The sequence below is a fragment of the Ixodes scapularis genome, unplaced genomic scaffold, assembly GCF_016920785.2.
Source record: "Ixodes scapularis isolate PalLabHiFi unplaced genomic scaffold, ASM1692078v2 PGA_scaffold11__112_contigs__length_91849675, whole genome shotgun sequence".
In the NCBI taxonomy this organism is placed as follows: domain Eukaryota; kingdom Metazoa; phylum Arthropoda; class Arachnida; order Ixodida; family Ixodidae; genus Ixodes; species Ixodes scapularis.
In genome coordinates this window covers 42,287,450-42,308,514 of record NW_024609837.1, presented here as the reverse complement: position 1 = coordinate 42,308,514, position 21,065 = coordinate 42,287,450, and the positions used below count along the sequence as shown (strand labels likewise).

At 44.9% G+C, this 21,065-nt stretch overlaps 2 protein-coding genes across 3 annotated transcripts in view; one reads left to right on the top strand and one right to left on the bottom strand.

Annotated features, from left to right (window-relative positions):
- Window positions 1-10,086, top strand: part of LOC8040270 (unconventional myosin-Ie) — a 350,045-nt gene extending 339,959 nt beyond the window's left edge. Inside the window, exons 27-28 of the mRNA XM_029979890.3 lie at window positions 6,384-6,559; window positions 9,103-10,086. Of these exons, the coding sequence (XP_029835750.2) occupies window positions 6,384-6,559; window positions 9,103-9,179 (253 nt within the window). The 3' untranslated portion in view covers window positions 9,180-10,086. The remainder of the gene's footprint in view (window positions 1-6,383; window positions 6,560-9,102) is intronic.
- Window positions 10,087-11,736: 1,650 nt separating this feature from the next.
- Window positions 11,737-16,742, bottom strand: LOC8040271 (translocon-associated protein subunit beta). Of its 2 annotated transcripts, none has more exons than XM_002414068.4 (6): window positions 16,653-16,742; window positions 15,536-15,705; window positions 14,969-15,067; window positions 12,876-12,987; window positions 12,646-12,723; window positions 11,737-11,869 (listed from the first exon to the last, which is right to left on the bottom strand). In XM_002414068.4, exons 2-6 carry the CDS (start codon window positions 15,703-15,705, stop codon window positions 11,753-11,755), a joined length of 576 nt encoding a protein of 191 aa, XP_002414113.1. In that variant the 5' UTR covers window positions 16,653-16,742; the 3' UTR covers window positions 11,737-11,752. The 2 variants fall into 2 exon arrangements, with proteins under 2 accessions (XP_002414113.1, XP_040061137.1); XM_040205203.3 differs by having other exon boundaries at window positions 16,491-16,687.
- Window positions 16,743-21,065: the final 4,323 nt, after the last annotated feature.

Below are 21,065 nucleotides of genomic sequence, written 5' to 3'. Positions count from 1 at the left end.
GCAACAATGAAACACGGCACAAAATGGAAGGGTGACAAGACTTTATTGTCAAAAACTTGGAGAATGAAACTAAATAGGTTCGGTGACGTACACGCTCCGGGTTTAGCCACTTGCTTGCGACGGTTGAATCGCTTTTTCAGAGGTGGTATTGATGAGATGAAGGAAGATCGGCCGCTGGCGTCTGTTAGTGAAGACGTCCTCAGCTTCTCTTCCCATCGCGTGAAAAAAGGTGCTCACCCGTGATCCTGCGTTGCGCAGGTGAAGTCCTGATAAGATGCGGTAGCGCTCCCACCTTGCAATCTCTGTCACAACAGTCGAACATTTTCGAGGTAGACCTCCCGCCATTTTCGCCATTGTGCTCTCCGCGGCGTGTTCTTTTCCGTCCGGTCTTTCCTGGGTGCCCTCCGATCGCTGAACTGCATCTTTCCATCCTCGAAGTTCACCGCCGCCACCATGGCGTGTACACTGTACAGTTAGGTCCAAAGAAGCGCAGCTGTAGTTTTGACATTTTCATAACGACGCCAACTTGGGCGATGGCGACCCTTCTCTACCGCGTCCGTCCGACTCCGGCGTCAGCATAGGCAGCGCCATCTGTCGACAGCGCGTACCACTAATCCGCACCCGCGTCGCCCGCGTGCCACGGCGGCCGGCTAGCTCTGATTAGTCAAAAGATAAATTTATTTAATAAAAGAAAAAAAAAATACTGTAGGTATTTAAATAAATGTTTTAATATATTTTATAATGCACTAAATGTTCATTTAGGTGAACACATTTTGTCACTAATTATATTTTCTAATTAAAAATTATTTAGTTAATTAAAAGTTTTATATTATTTTTATAAATATATAAATGCACCCCAGTAATTAAAAATTCCCTATTTGTATAAATCTAAAAATGTTAGTGTTTTTAGTTTTCTTCATTAGCAAAGGTCAATACACCCCCAACTTATCCAAATTGTTGCCCAGTGTGAACTGGGAACGGGAAAGGCATTTGAAGTCCGACTGGGAATCGCTCCAACCAGTTACTTTCCTAACTGGTTCCAGTGCACTCCATTCCCAACTGGGAGTCAAACCAGTTGACTCCCAACTGGGAATGGTTCAAACCAGTTGACCCCTCAGCTGGCCCCAGTTGGACTCCTATTGGTCCCAGTTGATTCCCAGTTGGGACCAGTTAGTCCCAGTTGCTTCCCAGTTGGGACCAGTTAGTCCCAGTTGAAACCAGTTGAGGTGCCAACTGGTCCCAGTTAGAAATTTTCGCCTGGGGGATAACAGTTTGATTATCTGCGTCCGAATTGCATCCGCAGACTCTTTACATTATTGTATTCTTATCCAATCCGCATCTGCATACTTTGTATCCGTATCCAAACCGCATCCGCAAAATGTGGAACCGCATCCGACTCGCAATACTGGCATTCGTTTTATATCGTAAAATCAAGAGTGAATGAAAAAAAATGTACGAATAGCACTTTTAAAGCTCTTCGCTTATCTTTGTACAGTGTAGACTGCATATAACGTATGTAGCGGGAGTGGCGAAAATTCACACTATAAGCAGTACCGTGCTATAACCAAAACATCGATTTTTCAGGCCAAAATACATGCCATCAGACAACTTACCATTGTAAAAGAATTTATTTTATGTTAGATGAAAAACAAAGCTTAGTTTGAGGAAAGTCTTTATTTCACCAGACTAGTACACTTCTCTCTCAAGTGTGTCACACATTTTGAAAGAAATGAGCGACTTTTGCCTGGCGCAGCCTTTTAATGGCATCGCAGGTTGCGGACGGACGTTGCGAGCGTTCCGGATTGCTAACCCTAATCACTTTTTTCCTGCGATGAAAACGCATGAAAATTTGCATCCTTTATACGGTACGCGCCAGTAATACCTTCAACTTGAGCACAGGCATGAAATGCTCCAAATAAGAAATCCAGGCGATGTTCGAAAACACAAATGCTTAGAAAGCACCACTGTAGTCGAAGTAAACAAACACAATGACACAGGCGTTTCTGCCGTCTTGAGAGTGCCACAACAACATCGCCGCACGAGTAGGTGGATCTTCCCTTCTAGTATGTGCTGAGTTATCATAGCGACACACAACGAAAATTCACAGTCAAGGATAGCGCTTTTACGCGGAATGATGAGGTTCCACCACGCCGTCTACGTCGACTGTCACAACCGACGCCATGTTTGCGGATAGAAGCAGCCGGCCCGCGACCGGCATGCAACGCGCGAACACTTCTCCTCGACCTGCGATTGGTCTGTCGTTGCGGTTGTTTCCAACGCAGCGGAGGGACGCATGCACGTGAACGACACGTGCGTGCGTTTCTCCGTCGCTTTGGCAACTGAAGCCTCTCTCTTCGCTTCTCCCCGCTTCTTCGAGCAACCTCCTTGCCCCGCGAGTGCCGCTTGTGGCTCGCGCCGTTATTTAGTGTCGCACAGGGAAGCGTGCTCGCTGCGCCGGTCAGTCGGTGCGGTCGGCGGGCTGTTCCAGAAACCGCACTATAACCGATATTTCCCTTTGTGTGCCTGCATTTTAAGCGGTATGTATTTACATGGAGTTCTATGGTAGGCGAACCGGTGGTTTAAAAAAGCCGCGTTATACCCGGTCCTGCACTATAAGTGGTTACGTTGTAAGTGGTCCATACTGTACAAAGAAATCTTCGGGTCACTATACACAGTGGATGTCATTTTATCATTATCTGTTTCGTCGTATTTATATTAAAAGCGATCAGCCTTCCCGAGATACTGCGCACTGCTGAAAAAATTATCACAGTTATGTGCTAGTCCTAGGACGCCACGACACTTTGCTCAGAAAAAGCGCACAAGAATATATAAATTTTTTTTTGCTTTATAACACCTATTTTAAGCTGATGCATACTTTTCAAACATAAAAGTTAACAAAGGGCATACTCCATTATGACATTTTAGTTTGGTCAAACAATTAAAAAGTAAGTTGTGACGGCCTGGAGCTGAGCCGGTTGGTTTGACATGCTTCCTTTCTTTCTTTCTTTATTGGTTTCCATTTCATACAGAATGGAGGAGGCCGAGGAAAAAAGCTACAAACGCAGCTTGTGGGGCCCTCGGCCCCCTTTAAATGATGGCAGCATTGGACTCACAAAACACTCACACACAGTAACAAAACACTTCCTGGTCAATCAGATTCACTCATTCGATACAGCTCCACACATTAGTATACAGTTGCAATTTAACCTGAATTCCAGCTGAACATAGAACGCTTTTCCTTTACATTCAGCTGGTATCAAGGAAGCAATTAAAAAGTAAGAGAGGAGAGGCGATCGCTCACCACAATGCATTACACGCCCTGTTTCACTTGTCAAGGTTGTTGTGTCGGAACAGGATATCGTTAACGATGGAAAGACTCAGGCTTGTTCGCCTCTCTTGAATTACAAAACCTGCCTATGAGAAGTCTCTCTTCGCTGGTGCACTTGTTGCTGGAATGGCATGCATGAATTGAGCCACAAAAGTGAGGTAAGGAAACTCGTGTCAGCGCAAGTTCCACCTCTTCAGCAGATCGAATTCAATCTCCTGGATCCACTTGAAGGCAATGTATTTGTTGACTTCGTCACTTGCCGTGTCTGCCACTTCGTCGTCTGTGTCCTCCAAATCAGACAGAGTGCCCTCGTCGTTCGAATGTCCTCTTCTTTTCGAAGGCGGTTCCGAAGCGGAGATAACCTTGACATCTTCGACTTGATCTTCCTTCGTCACTTGACATTCTTTGGCAGCTGTGATCATCTTCCTGACGTCATTGTGTACGTAACAACTTTCTGAGTCGTCGAGCAGGCGCAGGCTTTTTAATTTGGGGTGTAGAAAACACAGCAACCTTGTGCAAGCTATGCAGTTCCAGTTTTTTTTGAAGGAGCTGGGAGCACGTATCTTTGAGCGTTTGCAGAAGCTCAGAATCGTTACTTCCTCTCTCTAGGTGCTTCAGAAGTTGCGTTCACCACATGACCACGAAATAGAGGGTTCAATGACATAATGACATCACTCGTCGCCTTGAAGGGTCCAAGAAAGTTTACGAGACACTGCAAAGTATTTTTCTCTATGTCGTCTACGCGGCTTGTTTCGCCTTTCTCTGTCAGAACTGCAATGATTTGTTCCCCCTGCTGAAGAATAGAAAAGAACATGACTAACTTGCTGTTCCGCCTAGTCTTGATGTCTCCTGTGAGCGAGAACTCTAAACGGCACTGCAGGCCAGACCGCTTGAAGAATGTAATCAAGGATCGACAGGCTCAGAGAAGATCTGAGAGAGCAGTGGCATCATCCCGTTCATCAGCACGGATTGTCGTCTCAAGAACAGTGTTGAGACTGTGTGCACCACAATTTAGGCACACCAATGATCTCAGCACCGAAATTACATTCGTGCCTCTGTTTGTAACAAATGCAAAGTTTGCAAGAGAGTCTTCATGGTCAAACCTTTGGAGCGCCTGGAGTATTGCAGATAGAATGTTTTCACCTGTCTTCTTGCTCTCTTTATCGAGTACTGTAGTGCAAAGCACGCGCTGCACCAGCTTGAAGTTCTTCGTGTAGTGCGGCGTTATACGAAGGCAGCAGTTTTTTCGGTAATCATCCGTCCATAAATCAAAGGTTGCCGCTACGCCTTGCGACTCAACGATGGAACGTATTTCCACTTTCACAAGCTTTCATGTTTTGTCAGCAATATGTGCTGTATTCCGAGACACCGTTGTCGGGTGCGGCAGCGGTAATGCTGCATCGTGTCTACCACACTCGGCTCCAATACCAAGGAAGCACTGCGCCAACGTCCCCATACCTTGTCCAACAATCGCTTCAGACAGTCTCACATCCCTCGCAATAAACTCTACGGTGCTCTTGACGACACACTCCTTCATTGCACTTGTCACGGAGGAAGAAGGCTTTGGTTTTTCAAGGTGTGTCCCCAAAGGGTTGTATTTGCCATTTAACATTTGTGCTTCAACAGGTTAGATGTGCCTCTCTGGTGGCTCGAATACTGATACGCCTTCTTGCAAGTGCTGCGAGCAATAAAATCCCTGATAGCTTCGTCTTTGTCAACCATTTTTCTAAATCGTTTCGAGATCTCCGACTTGTCCTTCTTCGCCCTCAGCAAGAACTCACCGTTTCGACATTTCCTGCTGATTCCGTCGTAGTCCATGTCGATGTTCTTGTTAAATACCAGAGGTTATGATTACATTTAGACTAGCAAAATCAATGGAAATCACGCCGACTGCTTTCTTCACTGGTGGCCCCTTTACTCTCCCCTAAAGTCTTAATGCCTGGGATAGGAGGTCATAAAAAATAAATAAAAATAATTTGGAAAGAGAGGAGAGCAGTGGTAGGAAGACAGAAGCCTTTCTGGCGGATGCACCGCTAAGTCAGAGTTCAAGGCCCAATCGAATCGACTAACGTGTTGTTCAAGAAAGATTGCGGCCTGTTGTCAAGTGCCCGATATGGTATATATTAAAGAAAGATTTATTATTTTTTTTTTTTTTTCGATTTGGTTGGGGCAGCCACAGATGCAGCAGGCAGCGGTTGCCAGCATTGCTGGCGCCCTGGCGTCATAGCCAGACAAATATGGACTACCAGACTTTCTTGGCTAGAACTCTAAGCATACAAAAAAGAAACACAGGGGCAGTTTGTCAGCTGCCTATGTGCAGCCTATAAACTTGTTTGATTTGTTGACAAGAATATTGACACTGGCTCATGCTTGCACATTTCTTATCACAATCACTGTGCACATATGCGGGCTCATGAGTGCAGTTTTGCCATGTGAACTGCACAAAGAAATGCGATTCATGCAAAGGTGCGACTTATGTACCAACTTTTTTGTGAAAGTGGCCATTTTAAAGGGGTGAGATTTAGACTGAAGGATATGGTATTTCTTTTTCGGAGTTCGAGGGTCAGGCACAGTTTTCTGGAGTTCCAGGGTCAGTTAAAGCGAGTTCACAGATACATTGCAGCATTGAATCAACAATAAGAACATTGGTGCTGCACCAGCGTGCATGAGAAGTGTAGCACGGTGCAGAATAGTGCAGGGCAATGTACTTCTGGTCGTGCTTTGAGATAGGCTGTACTCGTAAACTGAATACAGCAGTCTGCACCGAGTGCAGCTAGCTGGTACAAGAAACCAGGTAAATCGAATGCAGCAAATGTAGCACTGATGCAGTTCTTTTCCTGTGCTGTATCACTAATACAGAACAAAGTGGGCACTGCATCAACGAGGTCGCACTGTGGTGTATGCGTGAGCTGGCTTTTACAGTTATTTTTTCGTCTTAAAATCTTTTTTTTTTGAGTAAGTTAGTTTTTCTTTTTTTAAGTTTTAAGCTGAATTAGCTTTTTTTTTTTTTTCTGCTGTTTTCTGCTTTTGTTGACTCGAAGCGTCTCCTCTCCAGCGAGAAGCGGAGGAACTCCAGAAAAGCCCGTCCCGTTCCGGGCGGCGGCAAGCCGAAGCCACCGGGCCGTCCCAAGCCGGCCGTTCCAACCTGCCGAGCCATTTACGGCTACGAGCCGCAGGACACAGACGAACTGGCCGTAACAGAGGGCGACGTCATTGAGATTCTCAAAGAAGGTATCCTGCGCCTACTAATCGAACTAGAGTTCCCAGTTTTTATGCGTTACCAAGATCATCTATCCTGCCGTAAGCGGTCACAATGGCTCATAACCGCCTATGATGAGAAAACCCGCCCTGGAGCACATTTACAGCCTGTATAACAAGACTGGAGGTGTTCCAGTATTTGCGAGATAAAATCAACATGCTATTTATGAGGAATGGTCACTTATCACTAGGGTTTCGTGTTTTCGGTATATACCGATAAACACCGAAAGTTAACCCTTAAGGGGGTTTTCTCTAGATCATTGGAAACTGAAATACCCAAATTTAAGCTTTCCTTGAAGAAAAAAGAAAACGCCAGCTTCACGGGAGAAACAAATCTTCTACCCAACTTCTTTTTTCCTCTTTGACCCGGAACACAGTTGCATTGAACTGTCCTTGAGGTTGTTCCTTTCTATTGAAACCACATTCCTTGCTCCGTTCCCTTCCCTTGTCTTTACCAGGACTACTGGAGAAGATGATATAATTTATAACTCATAATATTTTCTCCACTAAGTACAGTAAAACCTCGTTAATTCGGATCTCATGGGACCAGTAAAAATGTCAGAATTATTCGAAAGTCGAAACATCGAAAGGACAAAGAAAATTGCGCGAAAATGTTTCCCTGTGGCATACCTTTATTTTGAGAACAAATCTGTTATTGCCGCCTGCTTTCTGGATGACATTTGGGTGGAGACGAAAACTTTCCTTACTGCGGTCAGGTGCTCCACCGCACTCGCAGTGTCAGAGCTATGCATCCCAAGGGCACTGACAATTTACCACAGCAAGGCCGCTTCTAGTTTCGGGTGCACCTCCTTCCACAGCCGCTTTCTTTTCGCAGTAATCTTCTCACTCTCGAATGCCTGTAGGATCTCGGCCTCAATTTTCACAAACGTGGCCAAAGTGCTTCCCTTGACGTCATACCTTTTCATCACTTGTTGTCGGGAGACGCCGTCCTTCAAGACCCTGAGTATTTCCACTTTCATCGCTAAATTCTTGGCCTGGTACAGCTGCAACGGAAAAAGAGTAGCACAAGTGACCGATGACCGAAGCGGAAAAATTGCGACAGCCGGCACTATTTTTCTTGAGCGCACTGATAGCGACAGTGACTGACATGTTTCATGCCTGAACAGGGGGGTGGCCGGCAGAAAATTCGGGGATAAGATAGCTCTTAAAACGCGGGCTTTAGAATGGGCTGCTTTTTGCCGGCCACCCCGCGTTGAGGCATGAAACGTGACAGTCACTCTCGCTATCGGCGCGTTCGGGAACAATAGCACCGCGTGTCGCGATTTTGCCGCTCCGGTCATTGGTCACTTGTGCTACTCTTCTTCCGTTGCAGCTGTACTTCTGCAGCTTCCATGCCAAGAGACGAGCGCGCTAACGCACGGCAATCCAGAACAAAACTGGCGCGACATATGGAGAACCGGAAGAGCGAAGAACCATGGGAAAACCAGAAAAACCATGTGTGCACCTCAGATGGATAGTGGTCATACGTTCTGGAACGGATGCTAGCTTGCGCCACCTGCCGAATTCTTCCGAATTAACCATAGCACGCCACATTCCCTCCGAATTAATGAGCGTTTGGTGCCATTGACTACTGCACACGTTTAACGGGACCGAATTGGCAGTTCAAATTATCAGAATTTCCGAATTAGCGGCGATTGAATTAACGAGGCTTTACTGTCAGTCGCTTTATAGCACAGGTCCGATAAACACCGATTTCTCTCCGGCATTGAAATTGGGCACCAAAAACACCGATTCAAGGGAAGAAAATAAACACCAATGAATAACCCATAAATTTGAAGAAAAATAAATACCAAAAACACAGAACCCTACTTAAAACATTGTCAGAATCATTTGAAGCCCATGAATTATGCATTCAAAGCTTGCAAAATACTTACCTACTCAAATTGGAAGTGGTCCGGGGTTACCAAAGAGACGCAATTGTTTTCTTGCCATAAGAGCCTTGTACCCGTGGGCAACTTTCTGTGGCATCTTCGACGAGAGGAGGAATGCACGTGCAGAGCTTTGAACGGCGTTCATGCACGCGCCCCCATACCTTTGGGGGGATCGGTGGCCGAGTGGTCTAGCGCACACCAGTTCAGAGCACGTGGAGCGAAAGCTCGCGCTGCAGAACCCAGGGATCCTGGGTTCGAGCCCCACCCCTGCCCGTTTCGATCTGGATGAGCATCGTACCGGCGTGCGGTCGTGTATCACTACTGCGTGATGCACGTTAAAGACCCCAGGCTAGCGGTTGTACCGCACTGGCTAAATTTCTCATCTACAGCTGGGAGACTCGTCGCCCCTGTGAGGCAGACCAAGTTCTAGGCTGTATAAACATACACACAACACCCCCCCCATACCTTTGGCTGCATAGCCACAAAAAAGTTTTCCGTGAGTATACATGGGAACGCAGTCGGTCAGACTCACGTGCAGATGTGTGAACCAGCCTTAATACAACTTAGTGGCGTCTTTGATCTTTTTTATAAAACAGTGGCTCATCTTTTTCACGTGGCTTGCAGATGCGTCCGGATGGTGGCTCGGACGGCTCAAAGGAAAGGAGGGGCTTTTCCCCGCAAACTACGTGGAACGTATCTGACCTTGTCCGACCTTGGTCGTGCCCTTTCGTTACACACTCTACTGCCTCATGCCGAAGAACAAGACTGGCGTTGTAACAAACCACTTACGAGCCAAGAATCCGGTGGCGTGACAATGCTTTTCAGAAAGCGGCGGCGTGGAATCGTTATTCAGTCGAGCTCTTCCTCACTGTTCGGTATTAGTCGGCGAAGATTACGAGTCAGGCACAGGTAAAAACATGCAGTATCACAACTCTGCATTAGCGTTCATTCAGAGTGGAAAGGTAATACACAATTGTAACGTTTCCTCGATCAGCTAAGTGGTAGTATAGCCTCTACCAGTGACCTTGTTGCATCAAATAGGCTGATAATGTTTAATCCAAATGTTTAATATTCTTCAACCAGACATTTGATCAATGTTTGTTTTTATTTATTGAGCTCCAACTAAGTTTTACTCTGGGCGTCTTTGCGTTGTAGCGTTTTCTGCCTAGTCATGCTTGTTGTTTCATTTGTCTACTGCAGAGCATTAGTAGAATGTCTTAGTGCTTCATTTTGATTGCTCTCAGATTTTAGGTTGAAGGTGGTGAGTGGTTTGCTGCAACATGTCGCATGAATCCATATTTCGTTGAGTGTTTAAACCCAGCTTATAGCTAAAACCAGTCCATTTCTTGTGTGTATTTGCTCACATAGAAAAATTCATAGTTGCTCATTGTTCAAAGGAACTGCTTTGCAGAGTCTGGTCATTTCGTAGAATGCCTCTTCACAACGAAAAAGTTTCTTTCACCTTAAGCATTAATCATGGCTAAATGCGACGGGTGAAGAACACATACTTCATAACCATGCCACATTTTCCGGCGTATTTTTCCCCCAAGGAATAAAGCGTGTTCTCAGTGTGTTCTTTTTTAAGCGATTAAACATTTTTTAAAGCAATGCCCAGAAGTGCTATCATTTTCTTTACCCTAGAAATCCATGCTTGTTCTAGAAGAGACTGAAATTAAAGGAACTTAGTATGCTGTACCAATTTTTGACATAGCTTGCATTAGTCTCAGCCTCCAGTTTTTATCTACAATAGACCAGAGTCTCTCTTAGTACCTAGCCACTCACCTCCCAACAGGGAGTTATCTTCCTGTATATATCCTGAATTCTTGATGATTGTACTTTAGAAATGTGTGACTGTTTTTCTTCTGCAAGTGCATCTTCCAGTTCTAAAACTTTTTGCTAATGCAACATGGAGGTAAGTGAACATTGACTTTTTCCCAAAGAAAGCTGATGCTACAATTGTGCAAGTTGACAAACCTTGCAATATTTCGGCCATGGAGTCGTGCATTTTAAAAGTAGTACTCCTTTTGCTGGAACAAGGCTATCGCAACAGTATCCAAATTTATTGGACAACCTGTTGGCAATGGTTCACATTGTATCGAAATTTTCTCATGAAGTGAAGATTCCTAAAGTGATGTCATATTAGTGAGTCATCAATTTAGGGAGAATCCACAACGGATGGCACCACCAGTAAACAAGCCACTGAATGCCATTTGGATCATGTTGCTCTGTAAGAAGTGTTGCATAATCGTCATCACTGCCTAACGGGAAGTGCCTGCTTGGTCTAACAAGTTGCAACAGAACAAAATTGTTATCGTCAGTGTTGTAACACTGGATCTAAATTGTGAAGCATCACGCTTCAAAACCACATCCGTTGCAACAGACTGGCAGCCCCCACAAGCCGCTGGCACGTAAAAGAATGTTGTAAGACATGAGTGGACTAATCACTGTGGCAAAATTTTGGAATCAATGAGGTATACAGACACTAGGTGCAGTGCAACATAAGGTGAAGAGCTACCCCCCAAAGCTCTCCACTCTGCACAATTTGTAGTTTCCTCTCCTCCACTTGCCTCCTCTCTAACATTCGCTCTGCTAAAATGGAAAGGATGGAGGGCTTTGTGAAAAAAGCTCATGCCACCATTCTTAACATGCAACAGTTGTGCCCAGAGATCGAAAGGTTGGGCACTTGAGCAGCATTTTTAGAGCACAGCTCTTAGGCGCCCGTTTCTGGCCTGAGCGGCGTCGGCGTAACCGCGCGGTGCATTATGGGACGTTTCCCATGATGACATCACACGTGACGTCATTGCGCATTGCATTATGGGTCAATTTTACTGCTAAATTTAGCGGAAAAATTTCCCCATTATATTTAGCGGAAAAATCTCCCGCTAAATTGAGCAGAACATTTTCCCCGCTAAATTTAGCAGAAAACATTTTCCTGCTAAATATAGCGGGAAAATTTCCCCGCTAAATTTAGCTTAAAATTTTCCCCGCTAAATTCAGAGAGAAAAACTCCGCTAAATTTAGCAGAAAATTTTCCCCATTAAATTTAATGGGCAAAACTCTCCGCTAAATTTAGCAGAAAATTTTCCCTTAAAGGGGAGGAGAGGAGGGGCGTACCCTCCTATCCGCACCTTCCCCCTCCTCCTCAAGAGCTGCGCTCTAATTCGGCATTACAGGGGATTGTAAACGTCTTTCATTTTTTCTTCTTTTATTACAAAGTGACGGTTTAAAAAAAAATCATTTACAACCCCACCCTTTTTCAAGTCCAACAACCATGCTAATGCTTCTTGAACTGCTTCAGAATGGCCTCGTATTTGGACTTGCTGTTGAACCAGAGCAGGAAGGGAATGCCAAGGGAAGGGAGCGTCATCACTGCGAATGCCAGCCAGTCCAGCTGCAAGTGCAAGGAAATACATTATGAAGCTGGTGCCACGACGGCCTGCACCGGGAATTGCCCTCGAGCGGTCTTTGAACGCCCCGATCCCCAGTAGTTCTTTTTTTTATGTTTAGGCATTATTTTACGACATCTGAGCCACGCATTTACACAAAACTACTATAAACGATACACTTCCTCCAGTCTGCGACAGGCTAAGAATTCAGGCCACCCCCGGGACTGGGAAGGAAAGCTGAAGACAAAGTAGACGAGACAGAAGGAGGCAGAAAGCTCTCGCCGGAGGCGGAGACTCTACTGAATTCTTTAACTGTCACCGATTATGGTGTGTGCATTACTGGTGGCAACGTCTGTAGGTTTCTTAGCTATTCCACTGCAACAATGCCAAGGCACAATGGCGCTTCTCCGCGTCAGAATGTTCGAGGGCTGCCCTGTGCAAGACTAAAAAGTGGTGTCCTGTAGGGGTTCTGGCACACCTTGTTAAAAGAGAGTAGTGAAGTGGTTGTAACCATCAGAACTATGCGCAAGAACTGTGCACACACCTTTTTAAAGGGCACAGGTTTTAACTAACAAAGTTTGGAACCCAAGGTGGAGTTGTCACATTGCCACACAATATTTGGCAGCAGTATCAAAATGTGTACCATTTGAGAAAATAATACGATGGCTATCATTTCGAAATGTCGTGGAGTATAAAAACTATCGGTGAAGACTGCTTTGTTAACAGTGGGTTGTCTGCATTATAGAGTTCTCCCGATTTGACAACACTGTACACAACTTACCACATGTGGGGAGAACTTGCGGTCAAAGTCCTTCACTGCGATTATGCCGCCCTCTCCAGGCTCAGCGGTGTGAGCAAACTAAAAAAGAGAAAGCAAAAAAACCATGTTTACGGCTTTCCGTGCACCGGTATGCAAACCGCAAAGCCACTGCAAACAATAAATCGCAAGGATAAGACAAGTAAACCCACAGACTAAAACTGACCGTGTAAGAGGCAACTTCAGAGACAAACCTGAAGTTCCTTGCTGTCCTCCGAGCTTCTATAGGTGACCTCGGCGCTTGTGAAGTTGAACCTTCCATACTTGATAGCCCTGACGACAGCGGTGTGGGTGACATTGCTACCTCTGAGGCATTCGACTGTCAAGGAAAACGTCTGCTGCAATCAATCTCTAAAACAAAACAAAAATCCAGCCAATTTTTTTTTAATCCTTTTTTGTTTGTTTAATGCACAGCGCAATCTCTGTTTATCTACCGAGGCAAGGCGCCTCTTAAAGGTCAGCGTAGCCACATGTTGGCCTCTCAGTCAGGCATGCCTTAAAAAGAAGCTAACAGGTCAATGATTTTTTTTAAATTTTTTTTATTATATGAGTGATTGAAAACGATGCTTGGACATTACCTTCAAAATTCAAAACTTGGGGACTCAGTATTTGTGAAGTAAAAAAACAATTTCCCTAAGCCGAATTCGAAGTTCCCGCGCGGTCCACACCAGTGCAGCAACGTCAATGATTGAGTCGCACTACAACACGAGTTTCTCTCGCGCCTCCGAACTGTCCGGACCCGAAGTGTCATGCTCGGCCGTGTCCAGCAATCACACTCTCCTCCGTGCCTGCCGCCTCTCGTTGTGAGCAGACGACTCTTCACTTTTGAGCTTAAAGTTCTTTCAGGGCCCTTTCAGCGATCTCAAATTCTTTGAAACGGTGCAAGGTCGAAGAGAACACGAGTGAACTTTTGTGAGCGACAAGAGGGGCCACGTCACGCCGGTTCTCCGTAAGAGGCTGCCCCGGCGGAGTCGCAACCGAAACTATGGTACACAGACACCAAACACAGTTGCTCTGATCGTTTGACGATTTCCTTTTTGAAATCTGAGAGGTCGCCGGGCACTTAAAAGAAAAAAGAGAACTTTGTCCGATTCCTCGACTCACCAATCATCCTCACTGATACATGTGCCTAGTGCCGCCATGTTTTCTGACTGATTTTCGGTATTTCAAAAAGAAAGGCCAGTGTGTTTGCAATTGCGTTAAAAAATGTTTTAAGAATGCCATTATTAAATATTACAGAACCGTCACTTACAAAGCTTCCAATTTCATAATTTTTGATGCCTCAAATAAAAAAGAAGCAAGGAGGTGAAAAGAGGAAGAGAAAAGTGCCAAAAATAAAAAGGCGCACGCACGCGGGGGATTTTTCTTTTTGTGTTGCAGTATTTTTTGTGTGCCTGACTACAGTTTGCATCGTTTTAGACAACAACAAAAAATATGACCTTTGGGGTGTCAGTGCCCCTTTAAAGGGAAACTGAACCAAAATTTAGAGCTCACAAACATGGCTGGGGCGATAGGCAGGACGCTGCCAAACCCTAAAACATCACTTATACAGCGATATCTCTAAAGGATGACCGTATTTTTGGGAAAGAAGTGCGCAATTGAACACGTCCGACGAGTCATATAACGTCACGATTCTCATTCCCCCTCCTTTTCACTTCATCCCCCGAGCAAGCAAACTAAAGTGAGGAGAGAAGCGAGGCTACCTCCCCTCATTCCCAACTGTTCCAGAAGAGTCGTGACGTCACAGTTCTCGCTTGATCGCACCATTCTTTTCCAAAATATGGCTTCCGTTTGAGATATCGACGTACGACTGATGTTTTGGAGTTCGTAGCATCCCATCCAACGCTACTGCAGCCTTATTTTGCAAAATCCAAATTTCTGTTCAGCATCCCTTTAAAGTTCTGCTTTAAGGCAGGGTTCAGCCTCAAAGCAGGCATTAGTTCCTGGACTAAGTGACAACAAATGGAGAGATGGAAATTCGGGAGGCACACCGGACCGGCCTAGATGCGCAACTAATTTTTGTATGTTGAGTTTTTCGCGTCTTTCTAGGACTCCAACTTGACATATGCATCTTGGAGAGTTTAGAATGCCAAAATCATTCCCCTTTCACATCAAAAACGTGATGATTAATCAACCAGCGAGTACAGCAGGAAGAGTCGAAAAGGGTCAGGTGACACTAGAGGCTGGGTGCACCAAGGTGCATCACCGACACATGCAGCCGCCAAGTTTCTTTCCTTATGAAAAGAGCGTTGGAAAGAGGGAGCATGCAAACGTAGAGAAAGGATACGGTGGAAGCCTGTCGAGCTTGAACTTGAGAAGGCCGCTGACAACCTCAAAGTCTCCCTCGCCGAAAGAGTTGTCCACGACCTTCACGTCCAGGGCAGCGCTGGTCATGTACCAAGCAAGTACCAAGTAAGAGACAATCGAAATGCGAGTACTGCAATACAATCTTACACTTATAAAGGAGTCTTTTAGATCCCATAAAGCATGACTTGTATGGCCGCCGAAATATATAAAGTATTGTACTTTAAGGAAAACTTGAACGTATAGTTGCAGGGAAAGAAACAACCGAATTTCCCGCCACAGTTGGCGACGTCATACTTCTCCATGCTGGTTATCTGCTTTTGGTGGAAATTCGTTTACAACTATGCTGCAAATTTTTCTTAACAAAACTGCACGGGAGAGGTTAATCGGGTGGCGTCTTAGTGCCATATTCTAGCACTGGGCACTAAAAAATTGATGTATTTTTCTGGCGTTAGGTGCCCTTCTAATCATCTCGCAGGAATGTCTGTTTGGTTCATTGGACACATGTTCAAACCAACTGGGCGCACACTGGTTTTACAACCCAACACACCTTCCGCCGACGTTGTAGATGTTGTAATCGACGATGATGTCCCGCCCCTCGACAAGATACCGGTTCAGGATTCGCTTTTGTACGAGCAGGCGAGCTTCTGTGACTTCTTCGTCAGCGCCTTGCACGAGGCACAGGCAGAGGCAGGAGAGGCTTAGGAGCAATCGAAGCATCTAAAATAAAACAAAAACAAAATAGATTGGTCAGGATACAAACCACACTTTTATCATCACATGACCTCGTTAAGTCCCATCAATATCTTACTTCGCCAGTTAAGCAAAACAGACAGTGAATTCAGAAGACAGAACTAAAATGCTTGAACCAATGGTACCCCACACGCTCAGAACTGCCAGATCTGCTTTTGGGTGTTCACCTCATAAGAAGCGTTACTTTTTTTTTTTTTGTTCTACGTGGTGACACCTGCAAGTCGCTGCGTCAGCCAAACGGTTTGTTTCCATTTCGCTCCCTGTGCATATGAATAACACATTGCTGCGAGGAAAGCCAAACTGGGGCAAGGTAAAAAGAGGAAATATAGCAAAGGAGGGGGTGGGCAAAAGTAGAAAGCGCAAACTGTACGTCGGTTTTTAAATTTGGTTACACAAACCTACTCATGAAATTTGGGTGTGATCAATGCATTACCGAAAAATACCCGTGTAAAAAGTTTAACCGCGCTCCGTGCATTGAATTATCTACATTATCTGTTTTACGCCTGAGCGGCGCTCGGAACCATCCTCTCCTAAGAGCACGTGAAGCCAGTGAAGCTACCAGAGTGAGCAGTACTACGATAAACCAAGAACCTGCGCCATAATCTAGGTTTATGAAAACGCTCATATGACTGCTATATTCTACATCTACCCTAATTTATCGTCCCCACAGGAATCGGACATTAATTTTGGTTTTAAAGATTCAGAACGCATCAAAACTACCGGCTTTCGGAGACAGCATGGGTTCACTGTACCGAATATTGGAGTTGATGTTGAAAGCGTGAAGTTTTGAACTTTAGCTCTCCTGGTGGGAACGATGACCAGCACATTAAACTGTGTATGTGAGGTGATTACAGCGAGCTAGGCTACAGTTTAACCGCGAAAAATCGGCAAGAAATTCGAGAGCGATTAAATACCTTGACAACGTGTACACACCGTCACAGAGGAAGAGACAACTCGTTTGGATCAAGGTGGTCAGCTGGAATTTTTGTTTTTCTTGCTCCCGCCGTTTCCGACGAAACTAAACCAAAACGCTTTCATTTATTTCTTAATGAAATATATTTGAGGCTCGTGACGAATAAGGCGAATAACAGTTAAGTTTATAAATCAACGGTGATAATTTATAGCCCACTTTATTAAAGTTTCTTTAGAAACATGCAGAAATTTGCACCTTCTAATCTCTATGACAATGGCTAAATCGCGCTTCCAGCTCCCGCGAGTGAAGCCGCCGGACGGCCATCTTGCACGTTAAAGAACCATGTTTTTGGAGCGTTGCGGTGGCTGGCAGTAGCGTGTTATAAGATAAGTTTTCTTTTTGTTCGCCGTTACTCGCCCAATAAGTTTTTTATAACCTTCTGTAAGCCGTGAGACTTGCCGTTGAAAATACGTGAAAAGTTTTACGAAAGCGCAGTGCCGCCGAAAAATGGCACAATTTGTCAAACAACGGCCTGCATCCGAAGCCATCCCGATAGTTGTTGACGTTAAGATTGTGTTCTCGGATACTATCATTCAGGCATCTGCCCGTTTGTCCTACATAATTCTTACTGCATGTTAGCGGAATCTGATATACAACTCCTCAGCACAAGCGAGAAACGGATTTGTGTGCTTTTTAAGCACAGACCGCGAGGCTTTGAGGAAAGGGTAGCACAACTTGGCGGCTCTGCAGGTCCCAGATGCCAGTGCTCGGTTGTTTATACTTTTTAACCATGACTTTAGGATCATTCCATGTCAAACGTCCCAGACGTTGCGCTCAACCGCTTCCAATAATAATAAAAAAAAAATCATGGCCTTTTGCCGCAGTGTCTGTAGCCATGCCCTAAAATATTTTTGGCGAAAAAATTTTTTTGATGACGTGAGCGCGGTTTTAACTTCTAAAAACTGCGTGAAACTAGGCATCACTCAATAATTGATGAAAATCAGCTTTTTAGTGAAACACCTAGCTATATTTTTCTTAAATTTGCACGACTTTCGACTTAAAATGTGGTTGGGCTTGTAAAGTTTTGTTTAATTTAAATGTTTTTTTTAAATAAAAACTTTTGAAAATTTTAACATTTTTGTTATTTTATTAAAAAAATATTAATAAAAGTTTAATAAAAGGTATTTTCTTAAAAGATATTTAAAAAAAAAAATGTAGGATGTGCAACGTCGAGCATGACAGTGCTGTGTTTAGTTTTATGCGGATCGGTAAAAACCACGAAATAACGCCAATTAAAAAGCATTATTATTTTGCTTTGGCACAAGCGACTCGTGAGCCGAAAACAGGATTGCTATAATTGCGAGGAGCAGAGTGTCGAACCGAAATTTTTATGGTTCGGGTTCATGGCTTTCGGTTCAGCTCCGGTTCAGTTCCGGGGAACAAAAATAACGGTTCGAACCGGTTTGAACCGCTTAACTGAAAATATATTTTCCGCGTTATTTTGGGAATAGGCAATACTTCAATAGTGAAACGAGTAACTATATAGCTTTTTTATCATTCGTAAAATCCACTTTTATGATCAGGTACCAAAAATAAATTGCGTTATTTAATTTCGATGAAACAGTAAATGAAGAGCTAGATCAACATATATGACTCAACACCTTTTTTTTTTACCTCAGTCGCATATATTTTATTTGAATGTAAAGGCTATCATTTGGTGGGCCGCCTAAAATGCGCGTGATGGGTACAATTTTGGGTCGCAGTTTTAAAAGTCCATTCTTGCTGCGCTCTTGAACTTAGAAATTCATTACAGAGCATACAGTCATGAAATGGGCACGTCTTCGCCATATATATCCTGAAATATAGTTTATGAAATACGTGTCACAATATATAGGATGACGATGCAACTGGAGCTAAAAGCAGTAATATTTTCAAAATATCGGGAAAGTTTTAGGACAAACCATTTCAGTCTACCTTTTATAAAAACGCTAAGTGGCAAGCAAAACGCTTGCTTTCCTGACCAACATTGTTTACACTCAGCTCCGTAATGCAGGAGAATAATCATGCAGAAAAAAGTGACCTTCGTACTCAGATCGGATCTGGCCTAAAATAGCGCGCACCGAAGTGAACATTTTCGACATAGGTTGTCGTTTGAGGTTTGTTCTTGGCAAGATGCTGGTCAATTCGATTTGCAAATAAGCATTCCTTTTGCTATTTTGTTTTTGTTAAATAGAACTCAGTAGTATTTCACAGTGTACTTGACGTTAGAGCTACTTGATTGGTCACTTTCTGACGGTCTGCATGCGTAATGGTCATAGTTCCGCCACGCGCCAATGTGTACTGTTTTTCATCCAACCCACAGACACATAAAATTGTTGTTCATCAATTAAAAGAAGCAACAGACTTCTATATGTATCATTATAAATATGCGTGAGGAACACATATTATTTAAATCAACTTCAAAGTAAAAGAAGAGACGAAGAAGAAGTGATTCGAAGTCGGTTGCGTTTTTGAGCCTCGCTCTTCTGGATCAACATTTTAATATTATAAGACGGCCTAAAACATTCGAACTTCATTCGAACGTTGCCTACTCCTGTCCACGGTGAGGTCTGCCGCACTGGGGCTTGCCCTGGTGCCCGTGAATCGACCATGGCCATGTCTACTGGGCCAACGCCACCTTCGCCACATTCCAGTCATCGCGCCTCCACGGACCAGTACAGTCTGCCTTCGTCCGTCTGTGGCAACTCAATCGCTGAATCACAACAGGACACACCCATGAATAGCGCAGAGGACATCACTCCAGGTCAGCAATGCGCTACAACCTCTTCGCGGCGAGCCATTGTGCCATCCAGTGACATAGAACTCTCCGATTTTGACGACTTGGATTGGACTGATGTCGCCAGGAAAAAGCGAAAAAAGAGCAGCCCTAATTCCAGCCCAAGCGCTGAAACAGTCCGCAGTACTGCAGTAGTACCTGAAGGACTTACTGTTATATTTACGCCAGTCGAACAGGACCAAGTTATTACGTCGCTGAGCAGCCTGAGACTCTCCAATACTCTGGCGAAGACGTTCCCGGAATGCATCCTGGAGATCAGGTATAACAGCCGCCTCAATCTCGTTGCCGTGGACGTGAGAAACGGACAGACAACACGAGGATCGCTACGCTGCACAGAGCTCTGCGGAATCAAAGTCAGAGCATACGAGCCTCTCCCCAGACACTGCGCCACAGGTGTAATCAAAGATGTGGACACTACGCTGACTGACGAGGAGATCACCAACAACTTAAGATCTCCTGAAAACAGAGTTGCACGTTTGCGACGGCTAGGTAAAAGTACGGCAATTAAGATCTCTTTCTGCGGATCTTCGCTGCCAAGCTTCGTCTACCTTGGTCTTGTTCGGCATCCAGTTACTCCATTCCAAGAGAAACCTGTCCAGTGCCGCAAGTGCTGCCGCTACGGACACCGTGAGGCCTCCTGCAAGCATAGACCCGTGTGCAAGCGCTGCGGTAACACGCACGAGGACAGGGACTCCTGCACTGCTCAAGAGAAGTGCGTAAACTGCGGAGCCGCTCACTCTGCTACATCAACATCCTGTACTAAATGGCAGCAAGAAAAAAAGACGAGGAATTATGCCAAGGAACATGCAGTCGATTATTATAGTGCCAAAGCTGCAGTTCAAGCATCCGACTGGCCCGAATTGCCCAAAAAAAGTGAAGGGTCTTCTTCAACAACGCAAGACACCTTGACTAGCAAAACTGAAAACCAACGGCCTGAGAGACCGACCTATGCTACACTAATCAAGCTTCCCAGAAAGGACAAACCAAAGGCACCTCTGACTAAAGAAGGGCCCAGTTCAAACGGAGCAAATCCACTCGAGGATCCGAAAACTACAGGGAGCGCGCCCACCGATCCAAGACAGCGCAGAACAACAAAACGGAGGACTCTGTCCGTTTCAACAGACACAGCTCCAAGCAAGGGGTGGGTCTTGAACCTTCAAGCAGCAGCAAACTTCGCCTGCAGGTTCTTGGAATCTGTGGATGCAGAATGGGCCCGTAGCATTCTTACACTTCTTCAACTGGCCCTTCCCCTTATTCGATCCTTGTAAATGGCGACCTGTAGTACCCCTGCATCCACCACACCACGGTCTTCTTCAGACCTCACGGTATGGCAGTGGAATTGCCGAAGTTTCCGAAAAAAACGCTGCAGTCTCATCCAGTATATCCAATCGCACACTCCCCCACCCGACATCATCTTTCTGCAAGAGCCTCGTACCCTTCCCAATCTTCCTGGATATGTCACATATGTGGCACATAATGATCCTGATAAAGACCACCTTGTGGCAACCCTAGTCAAGCGCGTTCATACCGCCGTCGACTTAGACAGCCAGGCCGTTCCACATATATTACTTGAACTCC

What these genes read in the sequence shown, in the direction of transcription:
- LOC8040271 (XM_040205203.3), bottom strand. Translation starts at nt 16,565, where the DNA reads ATGTGCTGGTCATCGTTCCCACCAGGAGAGCTAAAGTTCAAAACTTCA. An exon ending in AAGCTCGACAGGCTTCCACC is followed by an intron (nt 12,988 to 14,968) that starts GTATCCTTTCTC and finishes CGAATGCCTCAG; the next exon opens with AGGTAGCAATGTCACCCACA. An exon ending in AGGACAGCAAGGAACTTCAG is followed by an intron (nt 12,724 to 12,875) that starts GTTTGTCTCTGA and finishes TCTCTTTTTTAG; the next exon opens with TTTGCTCACACCGCTGAGCC.